The sequence below is a fragment of the Plectropomus leopardus genome, chromosome 13 (assembly GCF_026936395.1).
Source record: "Plectropomus leopardus strain MGB_pleo_1.0 chromosome 13, ASM2693639v1, whole genome shotgun sequence".
In the NCBI taxonomy this organism is placed as follows: Eukaryota; Metazoa; Chordata; class Actinopteri; order Perciformes; family Serranidae; genus Plectropomus; species Plectropomus leopardus.
In genome coordinates, this window is record NC_142188.1 from 32,575,552 (window position 1) to 32,597,216 (window position 21,665).

Consider the following 21,665-nt stretch of genomic DNA (forward strand, 5'->3'; position numbering starts at 1 on the left):
CAAGGGACCCCTGTGAAATTGTTGTACCACTGGATGCTTCAGGTCTTCTAGTTTCATATGACATGTTGCTCATCTCAATCCGATACAGCCTCTTAAGGACAGGAATGTCTGCTGGCCATTAACGCCATTAAATAACATTAATGCATTAATTACGGATTTTAATCGCATAAAATTGAAAGCCCTAATTTGCACATTTCCTACATAACTGCTAAAGTTTTTTCTGGTGACTGGATTGGTCTTTTTCCATCTCTGTGCACAATTTATGTCTCCTCTTTGTCTATGGAACATTTAATTATTAAGTGAATTGAATTATAAATCCATAAACTGAGGACAGCATGCCCCAGAGCTACACCATCAGGTGTATCTATCTATCTATCTATCTATCTATCTATCTATCTATCTATCTATCTATCTATCTATCTATCTATCTATCTACCTATTTATCTATCGCTCCTCTGAGGGAACTACCCCCAAACAGGCAAAATATCACCTTGTCTATTCAGATAAAGATGTCTATTCCTGCTTGTTTTCATAGTCTCTGATTGGCTCCCTTCATTAAATAGCTGTTCATGATTGCAGTTTATTTTTGCAGTAAATAGAATATTCAATTATATTTTATTAATCTGAGTGAAAGTCTGAACTAATCAATGTGGAAAAATGTGTCCTTTGATTACTTTGGAAAAATTGTGAGGAAAAACTCCACTCATCCTTACCTTCATTGCTGAATTTTGTGTTTTTTTCTTCATAAATGTTAACATCATGTTTTGTAAAAAGAAGTGTTCTCAGATGAAGAGGCCCTAATTGCTCAACAGTATATTTGCTCTCTGAGAGGGTTGAGTGGATGTAGAATAGATCCAAATCTTTTGGTAAAGAACACAGGCTTTTTAAAAAAATATTATTTACTGGGTGCAAGTGGGTCTCTTGTGTGCATATTTATCTTTGTGAGACTAAAAAGAAACTGAAGTGTTGGTACTTAAACTCAATAAATGACACTGTGTGCTCCAGTTCCATGTGGGTCACGTGCAAGTGTCCTCACGCTACATAATGTCAGGTGGCTCTATAAAGGGCATCAAAAGGGTGCAGAACACACTGCACATGAATTTGTGTGTCAGAATAATTCATAGCTGATCAACATCTGATTTGACTATACAAGGAAGCAGCCTAGTCAAAAGTGTGATACTATAATCAATCTTTAAAACACCCTTTTACTGTTTAGGCTGTTCCTATTCAATTATCGAACGTATACCTACAAAATGTAATTCATTATAATGAATATGTATATAATGTATATGTATATAATGTATATAACCTTCGTAATTATGAGCCAGGAGACTGTGGTCACGTGACAGTTCTGGGAGCAAAAAAGTAAGTCAGGTGACGTAGTAAAGAGCAACAAAGTCTGCGTAGGGAGGCAGTTGGGACACACTTAACTTTGACCCAGGAGACAGGTGTTTGTGTCCCGTGTGAATAATTCAAAGTTACATGCATAATGTCACATCATATCCTCCCGTTGTATCCAGTACATAACATGACAATGCCTGATAATTTTTTTTCGAAACCTAACCTAACTTAAACTAATCACTAGGGGCGTGATTTGTAAAATATAAAAAGTGATACACATACAACAGTTTGTATGTGCATCACATTTTGTAAAATACTTTTGGGGAAAAAACAGGAAAATGATGTGTAAAACCCAAAGTCAATGTTGTTATTATCAGTTACATACTTATGTTACATCACATCACATCTTCGTGCGACATACGTCACATAAGTTTCCCTAATCATTATTCTTTTCCTATCCTAACTGGTACCTGGATCATAAAGACAAAACACGCTGGACCCTCAGGAGAGCAGGATTGACTGACACCATTCTTGGATGTTATGGACTCAGACTTGAGCTGAAAGTGTGCTTTGGAAGCAACAAGTGGCCAGCCGTTTGACTGAATTGGCTTTTCAGAGTAATTGTTTATGTACTTTGAAGTGCAACAGTTTTGAAAGCGCACATTTTATATTCAACCCTTGAAGAGACGGGCTGGTTTTTGTTAACTTTTGCTGAACTTTTTAGTTCATGTTCAGGTAAATTGGCTTTCAAAACTAAGGTGTTATATGTCATGAGCTGTTGTATGAGGACAGATTGTACTGTTCTACAATGGGACAACCTCAGTATAACTGTTTTATTGCTCTGAGTTTATTTCCAAATGATGTCAACACAAGCTGAAATTAACCCTGGCTTTTATTTACAGCTTTGCATGCACAGCTGTGAGAGCATTTCAAAGGATGAACAAATAGATCTGTCTTTTTCTAAACCACTGTGACCTGCCGAAGACATGTCAAATTTGCCTTGCTGACTCTGGTTTGACTGGACTGATGTCAAATCTGAAATTGTTTGTGTGCTTTTAATCTTTAATCTTGTTTGTCTTAACAATTTTTATTTCCATCTGTTAATTACAATGGAAGATTTACTGGGGTGTTGATCAAACACTAAGTAAAACAATTCCTAAAACCTAGGGCTGATACAGACAACATGTTATATCTAATATAGATGAATATTGACTAAAATAGAAGGTAAATGTTGATTTTTTTTCAATGTTTCAGTTGACTTTTTAAGAATTAACACATACAAATGTATAGCTACAGGGTCTATACTTCATATGAAGAACCAATGAGTTAGTGAAATCAGAGTCCACAATATGAATTAGACATGACTTTCCCTCCAAAACAATTATGACCAACTTTGTGTAGAACTACTTCCATCACAATATTTGTGCTTTCCTGAATAATATAGTCAGATTCTCGTACATCCTTTTTATTCACTGACTAATGAAACAGGATATATGAGTTATGCTGTAAACTGTGAACACACACCCACAATTACAAACACAAATTCATACACTCAGAGACCATCTGCTTAAGCTGTCTGACCAGCTGTCTGAACCCAAGGTCGATGTAACATCTGTCTCCAGCAGTAGACTACACATGACTCCAACCTGTCTGCTCTGCTCTGAACATCATATCCATTGCTAAAGCACAGCATGGTCACTGTGTCTGCTTCTATTTGCATCCCTGTGAGAGCAACACAAAGTGAATGAATGTGCATTGCTGGAGCATACTTTAGACAAGCACACATGGGGTTTTACAGAGAAAGCTGGGGGCGGGGGTGATAAGGAGGAGATTAAATATAAATTGAGAGACAGGTAAAATTGTTTTTAGGCCAGCTTCACTGCTTTTTGCAGATTATGCAGCATTTTGTACAGTGTCAGATAAAGGTACCTTTCACAACTTAATCTTAAATGAGAGATTGAGTAAGTAATCATTTATAATTCCTGTGAAATTTCATAATAATGAGGATTGAGATTCATAAGAAGGTAGACGGTTGAATTATTACTCATTTTTCAAACTAAGTTTAAAAAAACATTTTTAAACAAAGTTTAAAAGATGAAATTACAATTTGTTGAAGGATGAGTTGATTCAAATCGGCAGCTACTATGAAGATCCCATCCCATTGCTTGAGCATATTGCTGCTGATGGCATCATACAATATCTGCAGTGTATTTTGTGAATTTGCATTAAAGTCCTATTGGCTCTTAACAAGGTCCGTCCATACAGTGCAACAGCTTGATCTGGGATGTTTGGGGTTATCCATATCTCTGTGAAGATGGAAGATGTGCAGTGTCTGATTTCCTATTCTTGAGTGAGCCTCAATTGCATCTCATCCAGTTTATTCTCCTGCGAGTGGACATTAGTCAGAAGAAAGCTCTCGATCCAAGTCGGGTCAGCCTTGCCCTGATGCTGGCTCTCCTCCCTTTCTTCGTGCGGCGCTTTCGATTTCATTTCTGATTAGCTGCTCAGTGTATGCTGTTGGTGGGGGTCCCCACGCTGTCTGCTGCATTCAGTCCATACATAACAGCCAATGGCAACCAACACTGAGTGTCACAATGGTTAGGATAAGGCAGCAAAGTCATGGATCGTTAGGTTTAGGCAAAAGAGGCTCATGGTAAGGTGTAGGAAAAAAAATTAAAAAACAACTCAAATATGCTCTGGACTCCCGCACAAAAGTCAATTGTTTGTGATAAGCAACTTGGTGAGATTCATGTTCCATGAATTGCAAAATATTAGTCGATTTAGAAAATTATTTTTAAAAAGCTGGGAAAAACTGCATTTATAATTGTCATAATTACATATGTAAAATTATGTTACAAATTAATATATATTTCTAAACACTTTTTCCAGATCATTTCCTTTTTTAGTAATTTTCTTGTACTTTTTCTTGAAATCAAGCCAATTTGTTTAGGTTTCAAAGGACTGATTAACGTTTCTAATCTTGGAATTTTGCAATGTTCCTCCACCCAAAGCGCACACATTAGAATTTAAGCTTGTTGTGATTAAGGCGAGGGTAAAGTGTAATCAGTGGAAGGTTTAATGTAATAAACCCAGTGTGTATGTGTGTGTGTGTGTGTGTGTGTGTGTGTGTGTGTGTGTGTGTGTGTGCGTGCGTGCGTGTGTGTGTGTGTGTGTGTGGGTAAAGTCACATGGCTGGACTGCGCTGCTCCAGGCTGCTGTGTTTACCAACAAAAGGAGGAGGAGGAGGTCTTAGCGTAGTACAGGCTCCACCATGGGAGTCTCTGCCTGACAGCGAGTCGCAGGCTGCAGCATCCAGCAGCAGCTACAGTTATCTCAGTGAAGGGACTGATCTTTAGCCTGGATGGGTGCTGTCACGCTGCTGTTCGGGGGTAAGATCTGACTGCTTGTGAAATATAGAATTGTGTAGTCTGTGTGATATTTATTAATGCTAGTTTCTTTGAAAGCAAAGACCCAGATTTAATGAAAGGCTGGTTGTTTTAGCAAGGAGTCTTTTAGCTATGGCTACATTATGTGTAATTACGGCTGTCAGTTTTTGGCTGAAGCACTGTGTATGTGTGTGTGTGTGTGTGTGTGTGTGTGTGTGTGTGTGTGTGTGTGTGTGTGTGTGTGTGTGTGTGTGTGTGTGTGTTTGTGGTAAGAAGTATGCTAAAAGTCAAATATGGCATTTTATTACAGTTCTCTCACTTTGTCAAATTGGTGTTTTGTTAACATTAAATAGATCATGTGTGGCAGGGATTTTAAGAGCAGAGTGTTAGGTGTGTGTGTGTGTGTGTGTGTGTGTGTGTGTGTGTGTAGAGGTGCATTTGCATTATAGCATGTCTGAATGTGCACCTAAAAGCAGTGAATGTCACTGGATTACGCATTAAAACACACAATGACGCATCTGCAGAGCAGAGGCAGAGACACAGTGACCCATTGTGGAGGCAGAAAAGCACAAGTCATGCTAAAGGGCACAGCTGACTGTAACATGCACGGCCGAGCTGTGAAATCAAAAAGAGGAAAAACATAAGAATGTGTCAGTGTGTGTATCCCGTAGCAATTGACATATAACGCATTAATGTTTTGCGCACAGCGAGAGCAGCGTGATGTCCACACACACAAAGTCAAAGAAAAACACTTTCAGAATGGCCTGTTTGTTGTTGCTGAGGCATCTGTGCGTCACACTCTCAGTAACTAAGTACATTTATTCAAGTACTGAACTGAAGCATAATTTTGAGGTACATTTACTTTACCTGTGTATCCCTTTTTTCTGTTACTTTATACTTTTACTCTGAATATTGTATTGTACCCCAGAACATTTATTTAATAACTTTAGTTGCTAGTTTGCAGATTCAAATGGATAATATAAAAAAAATGGACAAATGCATTATTATTCTTATACTGGATGCTGATGAGATGATTGAAGACAGGTGTGAAGACTGAATCAGAGGTCAGGTGAGGGAAAGCCACATTCAGACACACAGGGGAGGTGTACACATGAGGGAGACAGGGAAAGGAACACAAGGAAAACCTGGAGTCAAGGCCAGAGCTGTGACATATCATGTCTGTGACGGTCAACTTGATCACTGTGAAAAGATGTTTTTTATCATCAGTTTTTATGTTTAATGCAGATTACTGAGAATTTCTCTGCTCCAAATATAACCACATAGGGTTTTTTCCAAGATTCAATTATCACCCACATTTATGTCTTTTTTTAAGCTGCACCTTTAGTGCTCATAGTAATTTTTATGGGACCAAATGACAAAGTCAGGTAACAGAATAAAGAGCGAGAAAGGCCGCTAAGGGTTAGAAGAAAGGGAGGGAAAGGCTGTTGATGGGTCAAACAAGCACAGGACTTACTTCCAGGAAGCTGGTGTTTATGTCTAGCATGAAACTGAGTCACCTTTGAGAAATATATGTAGCATGTCGGCACATGGCATGTGAGATACGTCACATTACGAAACCTCAGTATATTCTACTAACATACTTATTTTAAATCAAAGTTAACCACATTTTTAAAACTGCAACCATTTCCGAGTAATGTTGGATGTGACGTAATCACATTCATCATCATCATCATTATCATTTATTTTCACATGTCAAGGAAAATAACATAATGATACAGAATAGAGTGCAATACAATATAAGAGACACGTGAAAGGATACCCCAAGTAAGCTACCTAAAGCTTTTGGGAGGAGGCATTTATAACATGTATCATCGAAAACAAAACAAAACAAAACAAACAAGCAAAACAAAAGAAACACTAACATTAAAACAAAACAAACAGACAGAAGATCCCAGTCATTCGCTACATCTGCATAGATCCAATAAAAGAGTTCCAGTACCAGAGCAAAAGGAAAGCAAACATGCTCATCCACTTCTGGCCTCAAGGATTATGAATACTGGCACAGAAGGTTAGACAAAGTTCCTTTGGTAGACATAAATGGGCATTTCATAACAAAACATTAGCAGTAAAACAAAACAGCACCATACATATGTTTGTGATAGGTGGCTCGAAGTTCTTTTTGAAGATGTAAATGGAATGAGATGTTTTAATGTTGTCATGTAACTTGTTCCATATTTGCAGCCCTCTACACATGACACTAAAGCTTGTGCATTTTAGTTTTTGCTTCTTACCTGTTATGAGGTGTTTTGTTCTGGTGTTATATGTATGTAGAGGAGAGCAAACAGGAACAAGCTCACATAAACAAAGATTCAACTTGTGAACAACCTGGTACATTGTACATGCATTGTGGAAAATATTAATTTCCTCAAATTTCGCCTCAGACCGAGGCTATGAAAGAGAAGGCGAGATGGAGAGCTGCCTACCGACCAGATTATGGCACAAATAACTTTTTTGTTTTGGAAAGACTGCAATTTTTTTAGATGACTTGGGTGAGTGTTACACCATATGATGTTACAGAAGTTTAAATGAGGCTCAAATAAGGATTTTCTATAAAGTAAGGAGTGCAGTGTCTCAACTTAAAGAACAGACCAACATGTTTTGCTTATTTTTTAGTTAGCTCTGTGATATGAGATTTGAAAGATACAAATTTATTGATGTGGATCCACAGGAATTTTGTGGATTGAACTCAAAAAATCAAAAATAAAACAAAATAAAAAATCTAAATAATTTTTCTGGAACAGCAACCCAGTCTCATAAAAATGAAGTGCTTTTTTTTGGTTGTAGTGATCAGTTAGTCGTTTACAGCATGTAATATGTTTTCTTTCGTTTTTTTTAATCAACATAATGCAAATGCGAAATGTTCACTGCAGTGGAAGTTAACTGGTATAGAATATTTTGTCCTCTTTGATGGCTGCTGGTGCTGCTCTGTAAATAGGCTGGTTAATGGAACAGATGGGTTCGACAAGTGCTTGAATGTCTCAGCAGCTCCTGTGATGGTGTGACGTCTTGCCCCTTGTAACTCTGCATAAGCAGGTATCAATTATAGACGGATGGAGCTGTCTCTGCGCTCATGAAAACAGAATCCAAAAGTATGCCATACTCACAACAGTTATCGCAGCTGTCATGAGAGTTTATCACTAACACTGGCTAAACACTAGGGTTCAGGGCTCTGCAGACACAAATATATATTAGTTTATTTCAGACACGTTCTCATCCCAGGTCATCAAATACTGACAAATTGTCACCACACCTCTGCATCTCATTGTGACATGAAGGCCACAAAAGTGAAACACACAGTAACAAATGGTTGATGTTGTGAAACAGTTGCTGTTAGGTTTAGGCAACAAAACTCCTTGGTTAGGTGTAGAAAAAAGATCATGTTTTGATTTAAAATAAGTATGTAATTTAATTTAAATACATCACGAGTAATGTCAGTGCACAACTACCATACATACATTGTCCAACGCTACATTAAAACAGTTGCTTTTGGTTACCCACTGGACATAAACTGTCGTCTCTCAGCTGAAAGTCCGGTTTTGTTTGACACTTCTACCTCCTCTTTCGTCCACCCAAGGCTGGGTGAAAGGACTCTTACCTGACATGTTTCAAAAACCACTGCAGTGTCAGCAAAGATGGGGGAGAGGGAGAATTTGTACATGAGGGAGAATTTGTACATAACACTAAGATAGTATTTTCATTTGGAAAGAAAGCCTATTCAGCCTGTTCTCATTCAGAAAGTCAACAAATACTGCCTCTTTGACTGTTTTCCGTGTATCATCCCAACGCTAAAAGCCACCTTCCGCATCCGCATGATACACCTCTGCAGGGCATCAAGTAAGAGCACAGCCAGACAGAACCAGTTGCAGTGTAATTATACCCCGGCAGACACATCTAAGCATAGTATCTTTAAGGACCTTACCCATTTATAATCAAGGAACAATGTCTTCATTCATTCCACTGTGTACACACACAGACACATTGATTGTTGACACAAGCGTCACAGAATAAATTAGATGCTGGCCAGTGATGTCTTTTTTGCCTCACCAAGGTGATGGTAGCTGATTACATATTGAGCCATTAACAAGGTCCAAACCTCTGGAGTCCCCAGCTCCCACAATGCACTGTTAATCCTCAGTCTCTTTCAGCAGCTTGAATAATGTGATTGGCTTAGGTTGGAGGTTTAGACTTCTTATGGAGTGGATTTAAATCTGTTCTAGCAAAGATTCACTTCAAACCAACAATGTTGTTTCAAAGGTGCTGCATGTAACATATTTGAGACAGAAACCACCACTTATTGGGAGCATAGAGGTGCTGGTCCTTTTCTTGGTTAGCAGTCATGTTGTCAAAAATTTACTTTAAGTTCCCATGTACATGATTTAGAGGGATATAATGGCAGAAATGGAATATAACACAATAAGTATATTTTCTTTTGTGTGTAATAACCTGAAAAGAAGAATTGTTGTGTTTTTGTTACCTGGTCTACTGAGATCATCATGTTGCACCACCATGTTTCTACAGTAGCCCTAAATGAACAAACCAAACACTGATTCTAGAAAAGGCCTTCACGTTTTCGGGGTCTGTCATTGTTAGCAGTCCCCCAGTGACTTTTTTAAATGTGAAACTACTGTTTCTGTTTCTGGTAGCATTGTTTTGTCTGTCGGAGACAAAACAATGACTTTGACTTTTTAGATGAAATGGTTGATTCAGTTTTTTTTTACTGGTTTAATCTGAATTATTTTGGAGAGAAAGAGACTTCTGAAGATAATTCAACTCTCATAAATACCTCCTGAACTATGACACTGAAGGAATTACAACAGGAGAAGTTTCAGCCAGTTGCAATCAGCAATTGTCACCATAGATGCGACTTAATCCACCAAAATCTTCAGTTCCTTTAAATTATGAACTTTTTTGTTTGAAATAAAAAATGCTAACTGAAAACTTCCTGTTTCAAGATATAATAATTCTCTTTCTGATGTTATGTCGAAGTATATATATTTCAGAGTAGAACACAAGACTGCATATCTAGGTATGTCACATATGAGCTCAGATAAAGAACCCAAATGCAGAACAAAAAGGGCAGAGAGGTGTACAAACAACAAACTAGCTTTAATGTCCAAAAAACACGCAGGTGACCAAAATACATATACAAATACCAATGAAATACCAATCAAAAACCGAACAGAAACCAACCAGGAAAACAAGAAAGAACTCTGAGGTGAAGACAGCAGCAAACACAGTAGAGACAACAGGAAGGACCACAAACTGACAAAGAAATAAAGAAGATACACAGGTATGTATATATACACAAAGAACTAATCAGGTGAGAACAGGTGATGACTGCAACTAGTGAGGGACAGCTCAGACTAATCGGGGAAACACAAAGGCAGGAAAACACACAAAGAAAGGAAGTAACACAGACACGCATGTGGAGTGATACTACAAAATAAAACTGGAAACAGAACATGAGTAATAAAAAAAACAGAACAAAACCCAAACAACACTCCACAGTATATCACAACACCTCCAATCATGACAGACTATACTTTGATATTGATAAAATTAGATCAGTTTTATTACCATATCAGAATATGGTTTTTAACACACCTGAATCTTTGCTTCTATCTGAGGAAACTCTGGAGAGTTTTGTCCTGGTTAATGCTTGAAATGCTTGGTAGAGTTTTTCCCAAGTAAATCTTACAAACTGATTTTTACACCTCATTCCTAGTTCACTTTTTAAAACATTTTATGGGTTCTTCAAGGACAAACTTTTAAACATCATGAATTGCTCTCTTCAGATGATTTCTTCCCCACTGCCTTGACTGCAGTGGTCAAGCCTCTTCTGAAGAAGAGCAAATTACATGCTAACATTCTTGATAACTACAGACCAGTATCCAACTAACTGTTTTCAAGCAATTTTTTAGAAAAACTTGTTTTTACTCAGTAAATGATTTTTTAAATAAATACAATATTTTAGAAAAATATTGATCTGGTTTTAGGACGAACCACAGTACAGAGACGGCCCTGTTAAAGATCGTAAATGATCTCAGGTATAACATGGACATGAAGAAACCTTCTGTCCTGGTGCTACTGGATCGAAGTGCTGTTTTCGATTTTTCGATTTCGTTTTTTTCCCCTCCTATTTCATAGATAGAGAATTTTTAGTAAGTATGGATACCTGCTCCTCGTAGAACTATAAAATAAACTGTGGTGTGCCCCAAGGCTAAATTTTGTTTCTGTAACGATGTCTCTGAGAGCTTTAATCAGCTCCTGGTCCAAACAGCCCTCCATGATGGCGTTACCTCATTTAATTCCTCTGTGCTCAGCCATGTTTCTTATCCAAAGCCATTCTGTTCTGTGCCTTTTTACTGTCGTCTTTCTGTGTGTGCTCTGGGGGGAGGGGCGGGGGATTGGTGGGTGGGAGGACCTGGGAGCGGGGGGTTGGTTTATATGTTTAGATGTTGTTTCATGTTTTTAACTTTTGAAGCACTTTGTGCTACATTTAATGTATGATAAGTGCTCTATAAATAAAGTTTGATTTGATTTGATTTGAGAGTATCTGTTGTTGTGTGTGGGGTGACTGAAATAGACCCAGTTCAGTTCTAACTGGGTATTTTAGAAGACAAACCATGCAAAACAATTTAAAAGGAGGGAATAAACGCAACATCAATGTACACGTGACGTTTTTGGGCGATTTTTTCGGATGTTTCTAGGATTTTAAGACATTTCAAGGAATCAAGGAAATTTCTATGATTTAAGCACATTTCAAGGGTTTTACGAGATCTTATAGGTCTCTAAGTGTAGGCTGCTTCTATGATTTCAGGATGTTACTGGGATTTTACACCACAATGTACACTTGTGACATCATGTTTTCTCAACAGACTTAAGGTGCCCACCAACAGATTAAATTAGTATAGTTGTCATCATGGCTTCCAAAGTTGTGATTATTTTTGGCCATGTTCTGTAAGCTTTAGTGCTGTTCTCCACCTGTCAACTATAGTATGTCCTCTGACCTTCCTGCTCATCTGACGCTAATATCTTCCTGCTAATGTGACCCATTTTCCAATCACTATTTACTGTAAGATGCAGACTGATGATGTTGCTTCAGGCCTTTCTTTCCAGACGCCTTTGCTTTTCACTGTGAAACCTGAAACCCGTACATGCCTGCCCCCTCTTAACCCTGTCTCTCTATCCTGTGCCCTGCAACCCTAACCCTGAAACCTACCTTTTACCCAACCATGTCATTGGAGTGAGGTAGAGGTTGATGTGTTTGAATATCCAAAATTTCTAAAATATTTTACTTGGCAACATGTTTTATTTATAGAAATATAGCAGAGAACCATTACAAGTTCTAAAAGAAACATCCAAGGTGGTCTTTCATTGTTTGTCCTAAAAAGTGTGCCAAATTACCAGACTTCACCCGTCTTTGTGTTTACTTTTTAAAATCAGTCACTCAAGATACTAAAAGTTTCAATTAAATGCCTCTGATTTAAACAGGAACACGATGCATAGGACATAAAACCCAATTTAAAGCAGATACCAATTAAACTTGTCAATTATTTTCTCAATGAATTTGCCTTAAAATTTCAGATAATAGATGTTTTTTACGTTAAAGACATTAAAATATATTTAGGCTTAACAAAAGGTTAATCCTGTACTCTGCAACTCTAACCCTTAAACCCTGGAGTCTGCCTGTCTCCTCCTAACTCTGTACCCTACAACCCTAATCCTTAACCCTAAAACAGGGAACCTGTTCCTGCCCATGTACCTCCTTCAGATCCTATTCACCTTATCTCTAGGGCTGAGCCCAGCCACCTTGCGGAGGAAGCTCATTTCGGCTGCTTGTATCCGCAATCTCATTCTTTTGGTCATTATCCAGAGCTCATGACCATAGGTGAGGGATGGTACATGAATGGCGTGGTAAATCAAGAGCCTCGCCTTCCAGCTCAAATCCTTCTTCACCACAACAGGTGGAGCGCCCGCATTACTGCAGATGCTGCACCAAACCGCATGTCCATCTAACACTCCGTTCTACCCCACTCGTAGAGGCTGCTGGAGGTGTGTGGGAGTTTGCCTATCCGGTCTACATGTATTTTGTGGATTTGAAGAAGGCTTATGACTGTGTCCCTCAGGGAGTCCTGTGGGGGGTGCTGCGGGAGTACAGGGTACTGGTGTGTATAACCAAAAGTGAGAGCTGTGTCTGCATACTCGTCGTGAAGTCAAATGCGTTTCCAGTGGGTGTTGGCCTCCGCCAGGGTTGTCCCTTGTCTGCGATCCTGTTCGTGATTTTCATGGACAGGATCTTAAGGCGCAGCAGGGGGCAGGAAGGAGTCCGGTTTGGGGACCTCAGAATAGCATCTCTGCTTCTTGCAGATGATGTGGTTCTTTTGGCTTCATCACACTGGGACCTTCAGCATGCACTGGGGTGGTTTGCGGCAAAGTGTGAAGCGGTTGGGATGAGAGTCAGCACCTCAAAATCTGAGGCCTTGATTCTCTGCCGGAAAATGGTGGACTGCTCCCTCTGGCTGGGGGGAGAGTTGTTGCCCCAAGCGAAGGAGTTCAAGTATCTTGGGGTCATTTCTTAATAAGCAAATGAAATCAGGCTTTCACAGATAGAAAGAATACATTTATCTATAGCTTGTTTTAATGTGAGGTATCACAAGAAGATTACATTTTACAGTGTTGGTCAAACATGAAGAGGAAGTCAAATGAAGACTCATCTTGTTTCTGGCTCCAGCAGACAGTAAAAAATCCCTGACAATCTCTTGGTTCACAAGCACTACACAGCAGACAGGCAAAATTAGAGACTTTATTGAGTACTGTTGACTGCACTTTTACCTCAAACACTTACAATGGACAATTTGCCAGTTTAATGCAAAAGCTTAAATAATAAATATTGAGCACTGTACTTTGTGTGCGTGTCTTAAAATAATTTCAACCAACTTAATTTTTTAACTTAGAATAAAGTAACTTAATTACTCAAAACACAGTTGACGCAATGGCATTAGTTTTTCTGAAGATAAAATAATGCATTGTATTAATACAAAATAGTACTTTCTAATTATGTAAGATTTTAAATCAAGCCAAGCTAAAACATTTAAATTGATGCAAAGTGGAACAATGTGCATTGGTTTTATTTTATTTTATTTAAAAAAACTGAACTTTTTAATTTGTGGAAAACTAAAAATATTAGATGTAACAATTTTTATTCAACTGTTATCCAAAGTCTTTTTTCAGTGTGGGAATGTAGTAGAGCATTTCGCAGCCAAAGAGCCTAATAAGTTGGTGTGACTTTGGAGAGATACTATTGGACTTCTGTCAGGAGTTAGCAATATGACTTTAAATGAATGCTCATGTTGCTCCATGCCTAATGGATGTGTAAATAGGCAACTGAAAAATAAACTATTGATACTGCTTTAATGGTCGCATGATTTGAAGAGAGAAATATAAATAGTCTTCATGACTTGGACATATACTCTCTATTTGTTGGTTGGTTAAGATAGCCCTGTGTTGGGATTTTTAGCGAGTGTTATTGGTGTTTTTCATAAATTATGTTAAAAATGTCATCTCGTGCAAATAGACATCTCTGTGTTATTAGTAAAACTGTCTTTGTTGTGGTTCCAAATATTCCTGACATCTGTGTAAATGTCATTATGGATTATTGAAACATCACAACACAACATGAAAATAGTTGGAAAGGGTTCTTTGTTCAGGGGTTAGACATGGTTTGGGTTTTTTGAGATTATTCTTGGGGCTTTTTATGTCGTTATTCCATAGGACAGGTTAAGCGTGAAAAGGGGAGAGAAAGGGGGGATGACATGCATTAAAGGGCTGAGGTTGGAATCGAACTCGCGGCCGCTGCAGCGAGGACGCAGCCTCCACACATGGGGTACCTGCTGTATCCACTGAGCCACTGGGTGCCCCATGGTTTGGTTTTTAAAACCTGGTTCATGACAGAAAATACATGTTTTAATTTATTTAATCACTTAATGCACTCCGACTCCAACACAAGCAATAAATGACCTGGTGGTTATGTAAACTGTAAATTCCAGTTTGTCTGCATCACATGGCTGGAAGGTCCACATGGTCGAAATATCAAATGAGTCATCAACATATGGCACTATCAATGACCTGTGTAGTGTTGTTTCAGTGTTATCAATAGCAAAACACTGAACTGTGGCAAACAGTTTACAAAAAGTAGTGAAAAAGACTTTGCTTTAGTCTCAGTTTCTGTCAATTATTCCACATTGTTGAGAATCCTCCCTTATTTTGAGGTCTCAAGGTTGGCAAGTATGGCTGGCAGAGATAGATTTTAGCAGATTATGTGTAGATGCACCGAGTTACATTTTTTCTGTTCTGGTGGACATTGGTTTAAATAATTTAAAGACTGCATTTGCTCTTTTAAAGAAGACACATAAAGACTTCATACAGATTAGCATTGTGTTGAGGCCAGTTTACATCATGGAAGCACGCCTATCTGCACGTATCTGCTTAAAGCTATCTGATTTAAGACAAACAACACATGGGCAAATTTTAGCACACATGATCACAGAACTAGCACAGTGCTTTTATTCTCATACTTGTATGTGAAGACTCTTATATTAATGGCTCTCTCTCTCTCCTGCTCCCAGGAAAACCCTGACTGCTCCAGAGTAGTGAGCTGGAAGTGTTGACCTCTGTGCTTCCTCCAGCTTGGCACTATGGGATCATCCACACTGGGAAAGGCAGCATCTCTTGATGCTCTCTTAAATGAATGCATTCATGCATTTGGTAAGTGATAAACTGTAACCAGGACTAGATTAGACTGTTCCTATAGGTCCTCAAAGGCCAAGGGTACAGAATGTGGCAGTTTAGGGTAGTTTCAATAAATTATTGACAGAAACTGAAATTATTCGGGGCCTGTCTTGTAGAAGGGCCCTTAGTCAAAACTTTTACTTTTAATACCTTATACTTACATGTTGCATATTTTGAAGAAATTTGTATTCAATCAATTTATAACCAAGTAAAGTTGGGAAAAACAGAAGAGAAATTTGGGCTCATGGCTCATTTTTTGCCTTAGCACAACAGTGTAGCAAAAAATTTTTTGCCTCAACTTAAAATTTGATTCTCTTCACAGACGACAATGGGGAGCTGCATTCCAACCTGCTTCCTCGCAGCCTGCTGCTGATGCATCGCTGGTACGTTACATCGTCAGAACTTGCGGGAAAACTACTGATGATATATCCAATCTGGCAGAAAGCCTGCAGTGCTTTAACAATATGTTGAAATACTGCTGGCTATTGTATTTCAGCTTGCTGAAATATGTACCACTGAAGATAAGTACTTTTTGTGCACTGTTAAGTGTACAAAAAGTATTTCTCACCACAGAGATCTAAGCTAACTCCAAATCAAGAGGGCAATGCAGTAGATGTTTCATTACAGTGAGTGCCTTTCCCTCACCTTTTCTTTAGCTATGGTTTATGTTAATACAAAGTAGCAGTATTGATCCCTTCATTGGAGCTGCTCAGAATGGCACAATTGTAGAATGTTATAAGTTATAAGTGTTCTAGAAGGGTTCTAGATTGTTAGATTTTGAATGTTAGGGTTCTAGAATGTTATGCTTTTGGAATAGTGTGATGCAACTGAAGAATGTTGTTAGTTCTTGGATGTTTCATGGTTCACATTACTACTTATGATTATTTCGCAGATATTAGTGTCAAGTCAAGCAATCAAAAATCAATAAATAACCCAGAATAGTGTACTCAGGTGGTCTTCAAAGAGAATTTGAAAGCTTCTTAGCTGGCTGGTGAATGTCACAGGAAATCAGCTGTCACAGCATGATGCAGTCCTAGAATGTTAGGTTCATGGTTCTAAAATGTTAAAATGTTTTGTACATTGTTCAGTGATGTTAGTTCTTTAATATTAATGTTCTAGCATGGTACAGTTCTAGAATGTTATGATACAATTGTAGAATGTTACAGTTCTAGGATTCTAGGGCTCTACAGTAGAATGTTATGGTGCAATTTAAAAATGTTAAGTTATTCTTTTTTCAGTATTAGGATGTTAGGGTACTAGAATGTTATAGTGCAATCTATGAATGTTGAGTTATAATTGTTTTCAGTGTTAGGATGTTAGGGTTTTAGAATGTTACAGCTCTACAATGTTAGGGTTCTAGAATGTTAAGGTTCATAGTTCTAAAATGTCATGATGTGATTGTAGAATGACGTTAGTTCTTTAATAATAATGTTTTGGAATGTTACAGTTCTAGAATGTTATGATACATTTGTAGAATGATGGGGTTCTAGAATGTTATGCTGCAATTTAAGAATGTTAAGCTTTAAATGTTTTTCAGTATTAGGACGTTAGGGTTTTAGAATGTTACAGTTCTAGAATGTTAGGGATGTAGAATGTTTAGGTATAATTTAAGATTTGAAGTTCTATGCTTTTTAGTAGTAGGATATGTGGGTTGTAGAAAGTATCAGCTCTGGAATGCTGTACTTCTAGAGTGTTATGGTGCAGTTGTAGTCTGTGGACTTATTAATGTATGTTAGTATTAGAATGTTAGAGTTCAAGAATGTTACCGTCTTCCAAAGCCATTACTTATCACTGGTGAAAAATAAATATATTTCTCTGCTGCCTGTAAGATTTGATTAGCTTTAGACACAAAATTGACCTAGATTTACAGGGTAGCTCTGTCACCATGGTTGAGATAATAACCATGTGGTTTAGGATATGAAGCAAAGGTTGTCATTCTTAAAAAAAAAAACTACAAAAAAAAAAACAAAAAAAACATGCAGTCTACTATTGACATTATCTTTTGGTATCCAAACAGTGGTCTTCTGTGTGAAAGCCTGATGTATCAAGTCTAGCAGTGGCTTTGTCACTTGATAATAGTATCGCCTGACTAACTCATTTGCCCCTATTAGTAACAACGTGTTAAGGGTCTTTGACACTGTTTTTGGTGCAGCCTATTAGTTTCTCAGATCTTTGAAAAAGGTCCTTAACTGAACCCACATACCGTGACTGCAAAGGTGACAGCTGCCAGAGAACCAGGCTGAAGATTTGTTATTTAATGAGGTAAGGTGCTCCATTTACACTCATCCACTGCAACACATTATAACATTTTTTTGTCTGGATTTCTCAACCTCTAATAAACCCAAGACCACAGAAATGCCAACTGACACCGATGTTTATGTCAATCCTTTTTTTCCCTTTTTTGTTAACCCAGAGCTTACAGTTTGGCATGCAATTCCAGTTTACACAGTTTCAAGATTGCCTACTTGAAAATCAGATACTAGAATTAGATTTTGGCCTTGCAATGCTCATTGCCTATGTCTTCACTGCAAAGTTTTGCAGTGAAGATGAGTTGATTTAGAAAGTGAAAAATGAGCGGAGGCGTTGGTAGGGAAAGTCTGGGCATGACAGACCCCTTTTTATGCAGAGAAGGAAGGAGTGAAATAATTTGTAAAAACGAAAAAAGCACGTACGAAGGGATATGGGATGTCCGAGAAATGGGTTATCTCCAGTTTCTTTTGACAAGATTGAGCAAATCTAAGATCTACGAGATCTGAGCACATAGAGCGGTGACATGCCTGAGAGGACCAACAGCCCATGACTGTATTCCATAGCAAGAGGCAGAGGTAGCCATTCTGATGATTCTGAAGGAGTGTAGAAGAGTAATGAATGGGAGAAATGCCAGATAAGCAAAGGGGAAATACTGGTGAAACCAGAATCAATTAGCCACTTATTTAGACTCGGAGTTGTCCCTGTTGATGTCATGCTCTTGGGTTTTTAGAGTTTCAAACTATTTGTGAGAGTCTTTACAGGATTCAGTGGGGATTGGACTATGAAGTAAAAGATGGGTTTAAAATGGCCAGATCAATTGGTTTTAGTTCACTTTAAATAGAATTTCATGGTGTCGTCTGAGAAATATGAAAAGTTGGGTGGCAGTGAAGGGGTTGAGGCAGCAAATTCGGAGCATCTGAGAAACAACAAAAGCAAGCAAGAACATGACTGAAGTTTTGGGAAACATGAGGAATGCTGTGTCTGGAGCGGATGGTTTTGTTGCTGAGTGACATTAAGACTATAGAAAGAAGAAGCCAGTGAGGATTTTGAGCTGGCTGTCGGCACAGAAGTCAACCAGAAGTCCTCTAAAAAGTGACGTTATCTGTAGATGGTCAGGGCAGGTCTGTTGGTGCAGAGTTTAGAGAAGATGCTTATGTTGCTAACGTATACTTTGATAAGTGTTTTGGGTGGCTGTCATGGAACAGGCATAGGTAATAAAATGGGTAATAGTGACAAGATTTAACAACAGTAACATTATGTTGTACCAGTCGTGGAAGTTATGCAATCTCTATCAAGCTGACCAGTAAGAGAAGAGGGTTGAGGGTGGTAGACTACTGATGATGGAGTTCTAGGAGTTGATAATCAGGGGTAATAGGGCAGGATTTATGGGAGGAAAATCTGTGCCGAAAATGGGGGAACCAGTGTTGAGAGAGAAGGTGTCTGTAAGAGTGGCCAAGCCTCTGAACTTCTGGCATAAACTTATATACATTGCTTTAAGGTTTGCTGAAGTTTATACTCAAGATGAGGTAAGTGGATGGATGATTTTTGCTATAGTATGAAGTTGTAGCTCTCTTTTCTACTCAAAGTGATGTCCCATGCTCAGGGTTCTGGTGTGGAATGTGAGAGCAAACAAGGAGAGGGTTTGTTGGGTTTTTATGGCCAGAAGTTGTTTGGTTGAGTTGTGACCCAGCTCCTGAAACTCAGCTAGATAGCTTCGACTGTTACATTTTACAATGAACATTTAGGTTTCATTTTAACCTTGACTCCAAGCAATGACTAACGTTGTGTGCAACCCACCTCAAAAGCCTGGGGACGTCCCACAATTCAAAGTTGTATATGTGATATAAGCTCTTGGGAACTTCCGTCACCATGCCACCACAATACAGGGACATCACATGTGAGTCACACATGATGAGACCACAAGGGTCATTGCCCCTGGTTCAGGGGAAATTTCTTCTGTAGTTAAAATGAGATGTTTTCCATTTTGGCACAAGTTCATCATGTCTTCATCTTTTTATTATCAAAATATTTGCTGCTGAAATCTCTATGTGTGCGCTCAGGTACTGGATTGTGACATTCCCAGCAGAGTTCAACCTGGACTTGGGTCTGATTCGGATAACAGAGGAGTTCAGAGATGTAACTGCTCAGCTTGGCTGTGAGGAGCATTTCAAGCTCCTTGACATCTCTACTATGTAAGACCCCAAGAGTATACAGATTGTAGAAACTATTAAACCAATCAGCCGTGTTGTTAACATATCAGTGCCAACACTTTCGTTTACCCGAAAATAAAACTGATTCCAATTCTGATCTTAACCCTAAATCCAGGACCTAGTCCTAAAAGATCTAAATGACACGCACTCGTGAGTAAATGTTAAAACATCGCTAAGGATGCATAAGCCAAGTTGTTCTTGTTTTACAGCTGCAACATGACACAGGACCAACAGAACTGAAAAACTACATAGACATAGCTAAAACTCCCTAAGACCATAAAGGACCATATTGATTATTCTGCAGATTTTAGTCTTAGCTAAAAATTATTTATAATGTGTCATATTTCTTCTAGATTGATTGTGCTTATTGTTTTTCTTGAAGTCCATCATATGACTGGATGCGGAAGTTGACCCAGCGCAAGAAGCAGGTTAAAAAAGGCAAGGCGTCACTACTGTTTGACCACCTGGAGCCTATGGAGCTGGCTGAGCATCTCACATTCCTGGAGTTCAAGTCCATACGGAGGATATCGGTATGTCTACAAACAAGTTTTTCTGTCCAATAAAAAAGCTTGTTTGCCATGCTAGCACTGGGCTCAAGGGTTGGTCCATCATTCACTATGGTCAAGAATGAAATATCTGAATAGCCATTACATTTTGTGGACATTTATGGCCACCAGAGGATGAATTCTGCTGTCTTTAGTGATCCTCTGTTTCTTTCCCTGAAGCACCAACAGCAGTTTAACTTTGTGGTTAGTAAATATCTTTACAAGTTGGTACAGATATTTGTATTCACCACGGAACTGTAATAATTTTAGACATCCCCTAAATTATCATCAAGCTTCATAAACAAGGTTTCAATCTGTCCAATACTTTGGCTTATGACAAAATATCTGGCTGGAAGTCAGTCACAGTGATGGGCAACTGAGGCATTGTGGCGTTTCTCCACTATTCATTCTTATTGAAGGAGATCCAGGGAAGACAGGCCAAACGCTAATATTCCCAAGGCTAGCTGACAAGGTGGCAGACCAGAAGCAAACAATCTTGAGGCTAGCCGGGGTGCAAGCTGTAGGCAGGCAGGCTCGTGGCTAGCTAGCTGGAGTACAGACTGGGGGCTTGCAGATCCAGAGCTTCCAGACAGTGATAGTAAATTTCTGTCAGTCCATATAATTTCAACAATCAAGGCTGGTAAGACATTAGCTGGGGTCCAGTGTCAGACCTGCGTCCTTTTGCTCTTTATGAGAGGTGCTTTGGCAGTAGACTTGAAGGCACTGAATTGCTTAGGTTACCTCATTTGCTTTATCAACAGAAAATGACAGATCTGCAGGGTTCTTTTCAAATCAGATTGTTCTGATGGGTGAGGATGAGACAACAAGGGAAATGACACAAATGCAAACAAAGGGTCAGACAGGAAAAGTTAAGGGATTTGTTTACAAGATTAGGGTACAGTTTATGGCCAGGTAGATAGAGGTACAGGTTCCAGAGTTAAGATAACGGTTTCTGGAACAGGCATGAGTTTAGGTTCAGATTCAGATGAAATTGGATGGCTGAAAAGCAGGGAACACTACATTGACAATCTGGCAGGAAACAGTGTCAATCATCAGGATATACTGAAGGGGCTCATGAAGGAAAGTAAGCAACATTCATTCACACCCTAAAAAAATTGGGC

At 38.6% G+C, this 21,665-nt stretch overlaps 1 protein-coding gene across 3 annotated transcripts in view; it reads left to right on the forward strand.

The window, feature by feature from the left end:
• Positions 1–21,665, forward strand: part of rasgrp3 (RAS guanyl releasing protein 3 (calcium and DAG-regulated)) — a 39,402-nt gene that overhangs the window by 3,964 nt on the left and 13,773 nt on the right. For 2 of the 3 annotated variants that reach the window (XM_088086641.1, XM_042502545.2), the window contains exons 2-6: positions 15,377–15,515; positions 15,862–15,964; positions 17,739–17,801; positions 19,850–19,981; positions 20,382–20,529. In XM_088086641.1, the coding sequence (XP_087942767.1) occupies positions 15,446–15,515; positions 15,862–15,964; positions 17,739–17,801; positions 19,850–19,981; positions 20,382–20,529 (516 nt within the window). In that variant the 5' untranslated portion in view covers positions 15,377–15,445. Of the gene's footprint in view, positions 1–4,589; positions 4,731–15,376; positions 15,516–15,861; positions 15,965–17,738; positions 17,802–19,849; positions 19,982–20,381; positions 20,530–21,665 lie in introns of those variants that run through there. The other variant, XM_088086640.1, reaches the window with a different exon arrangement.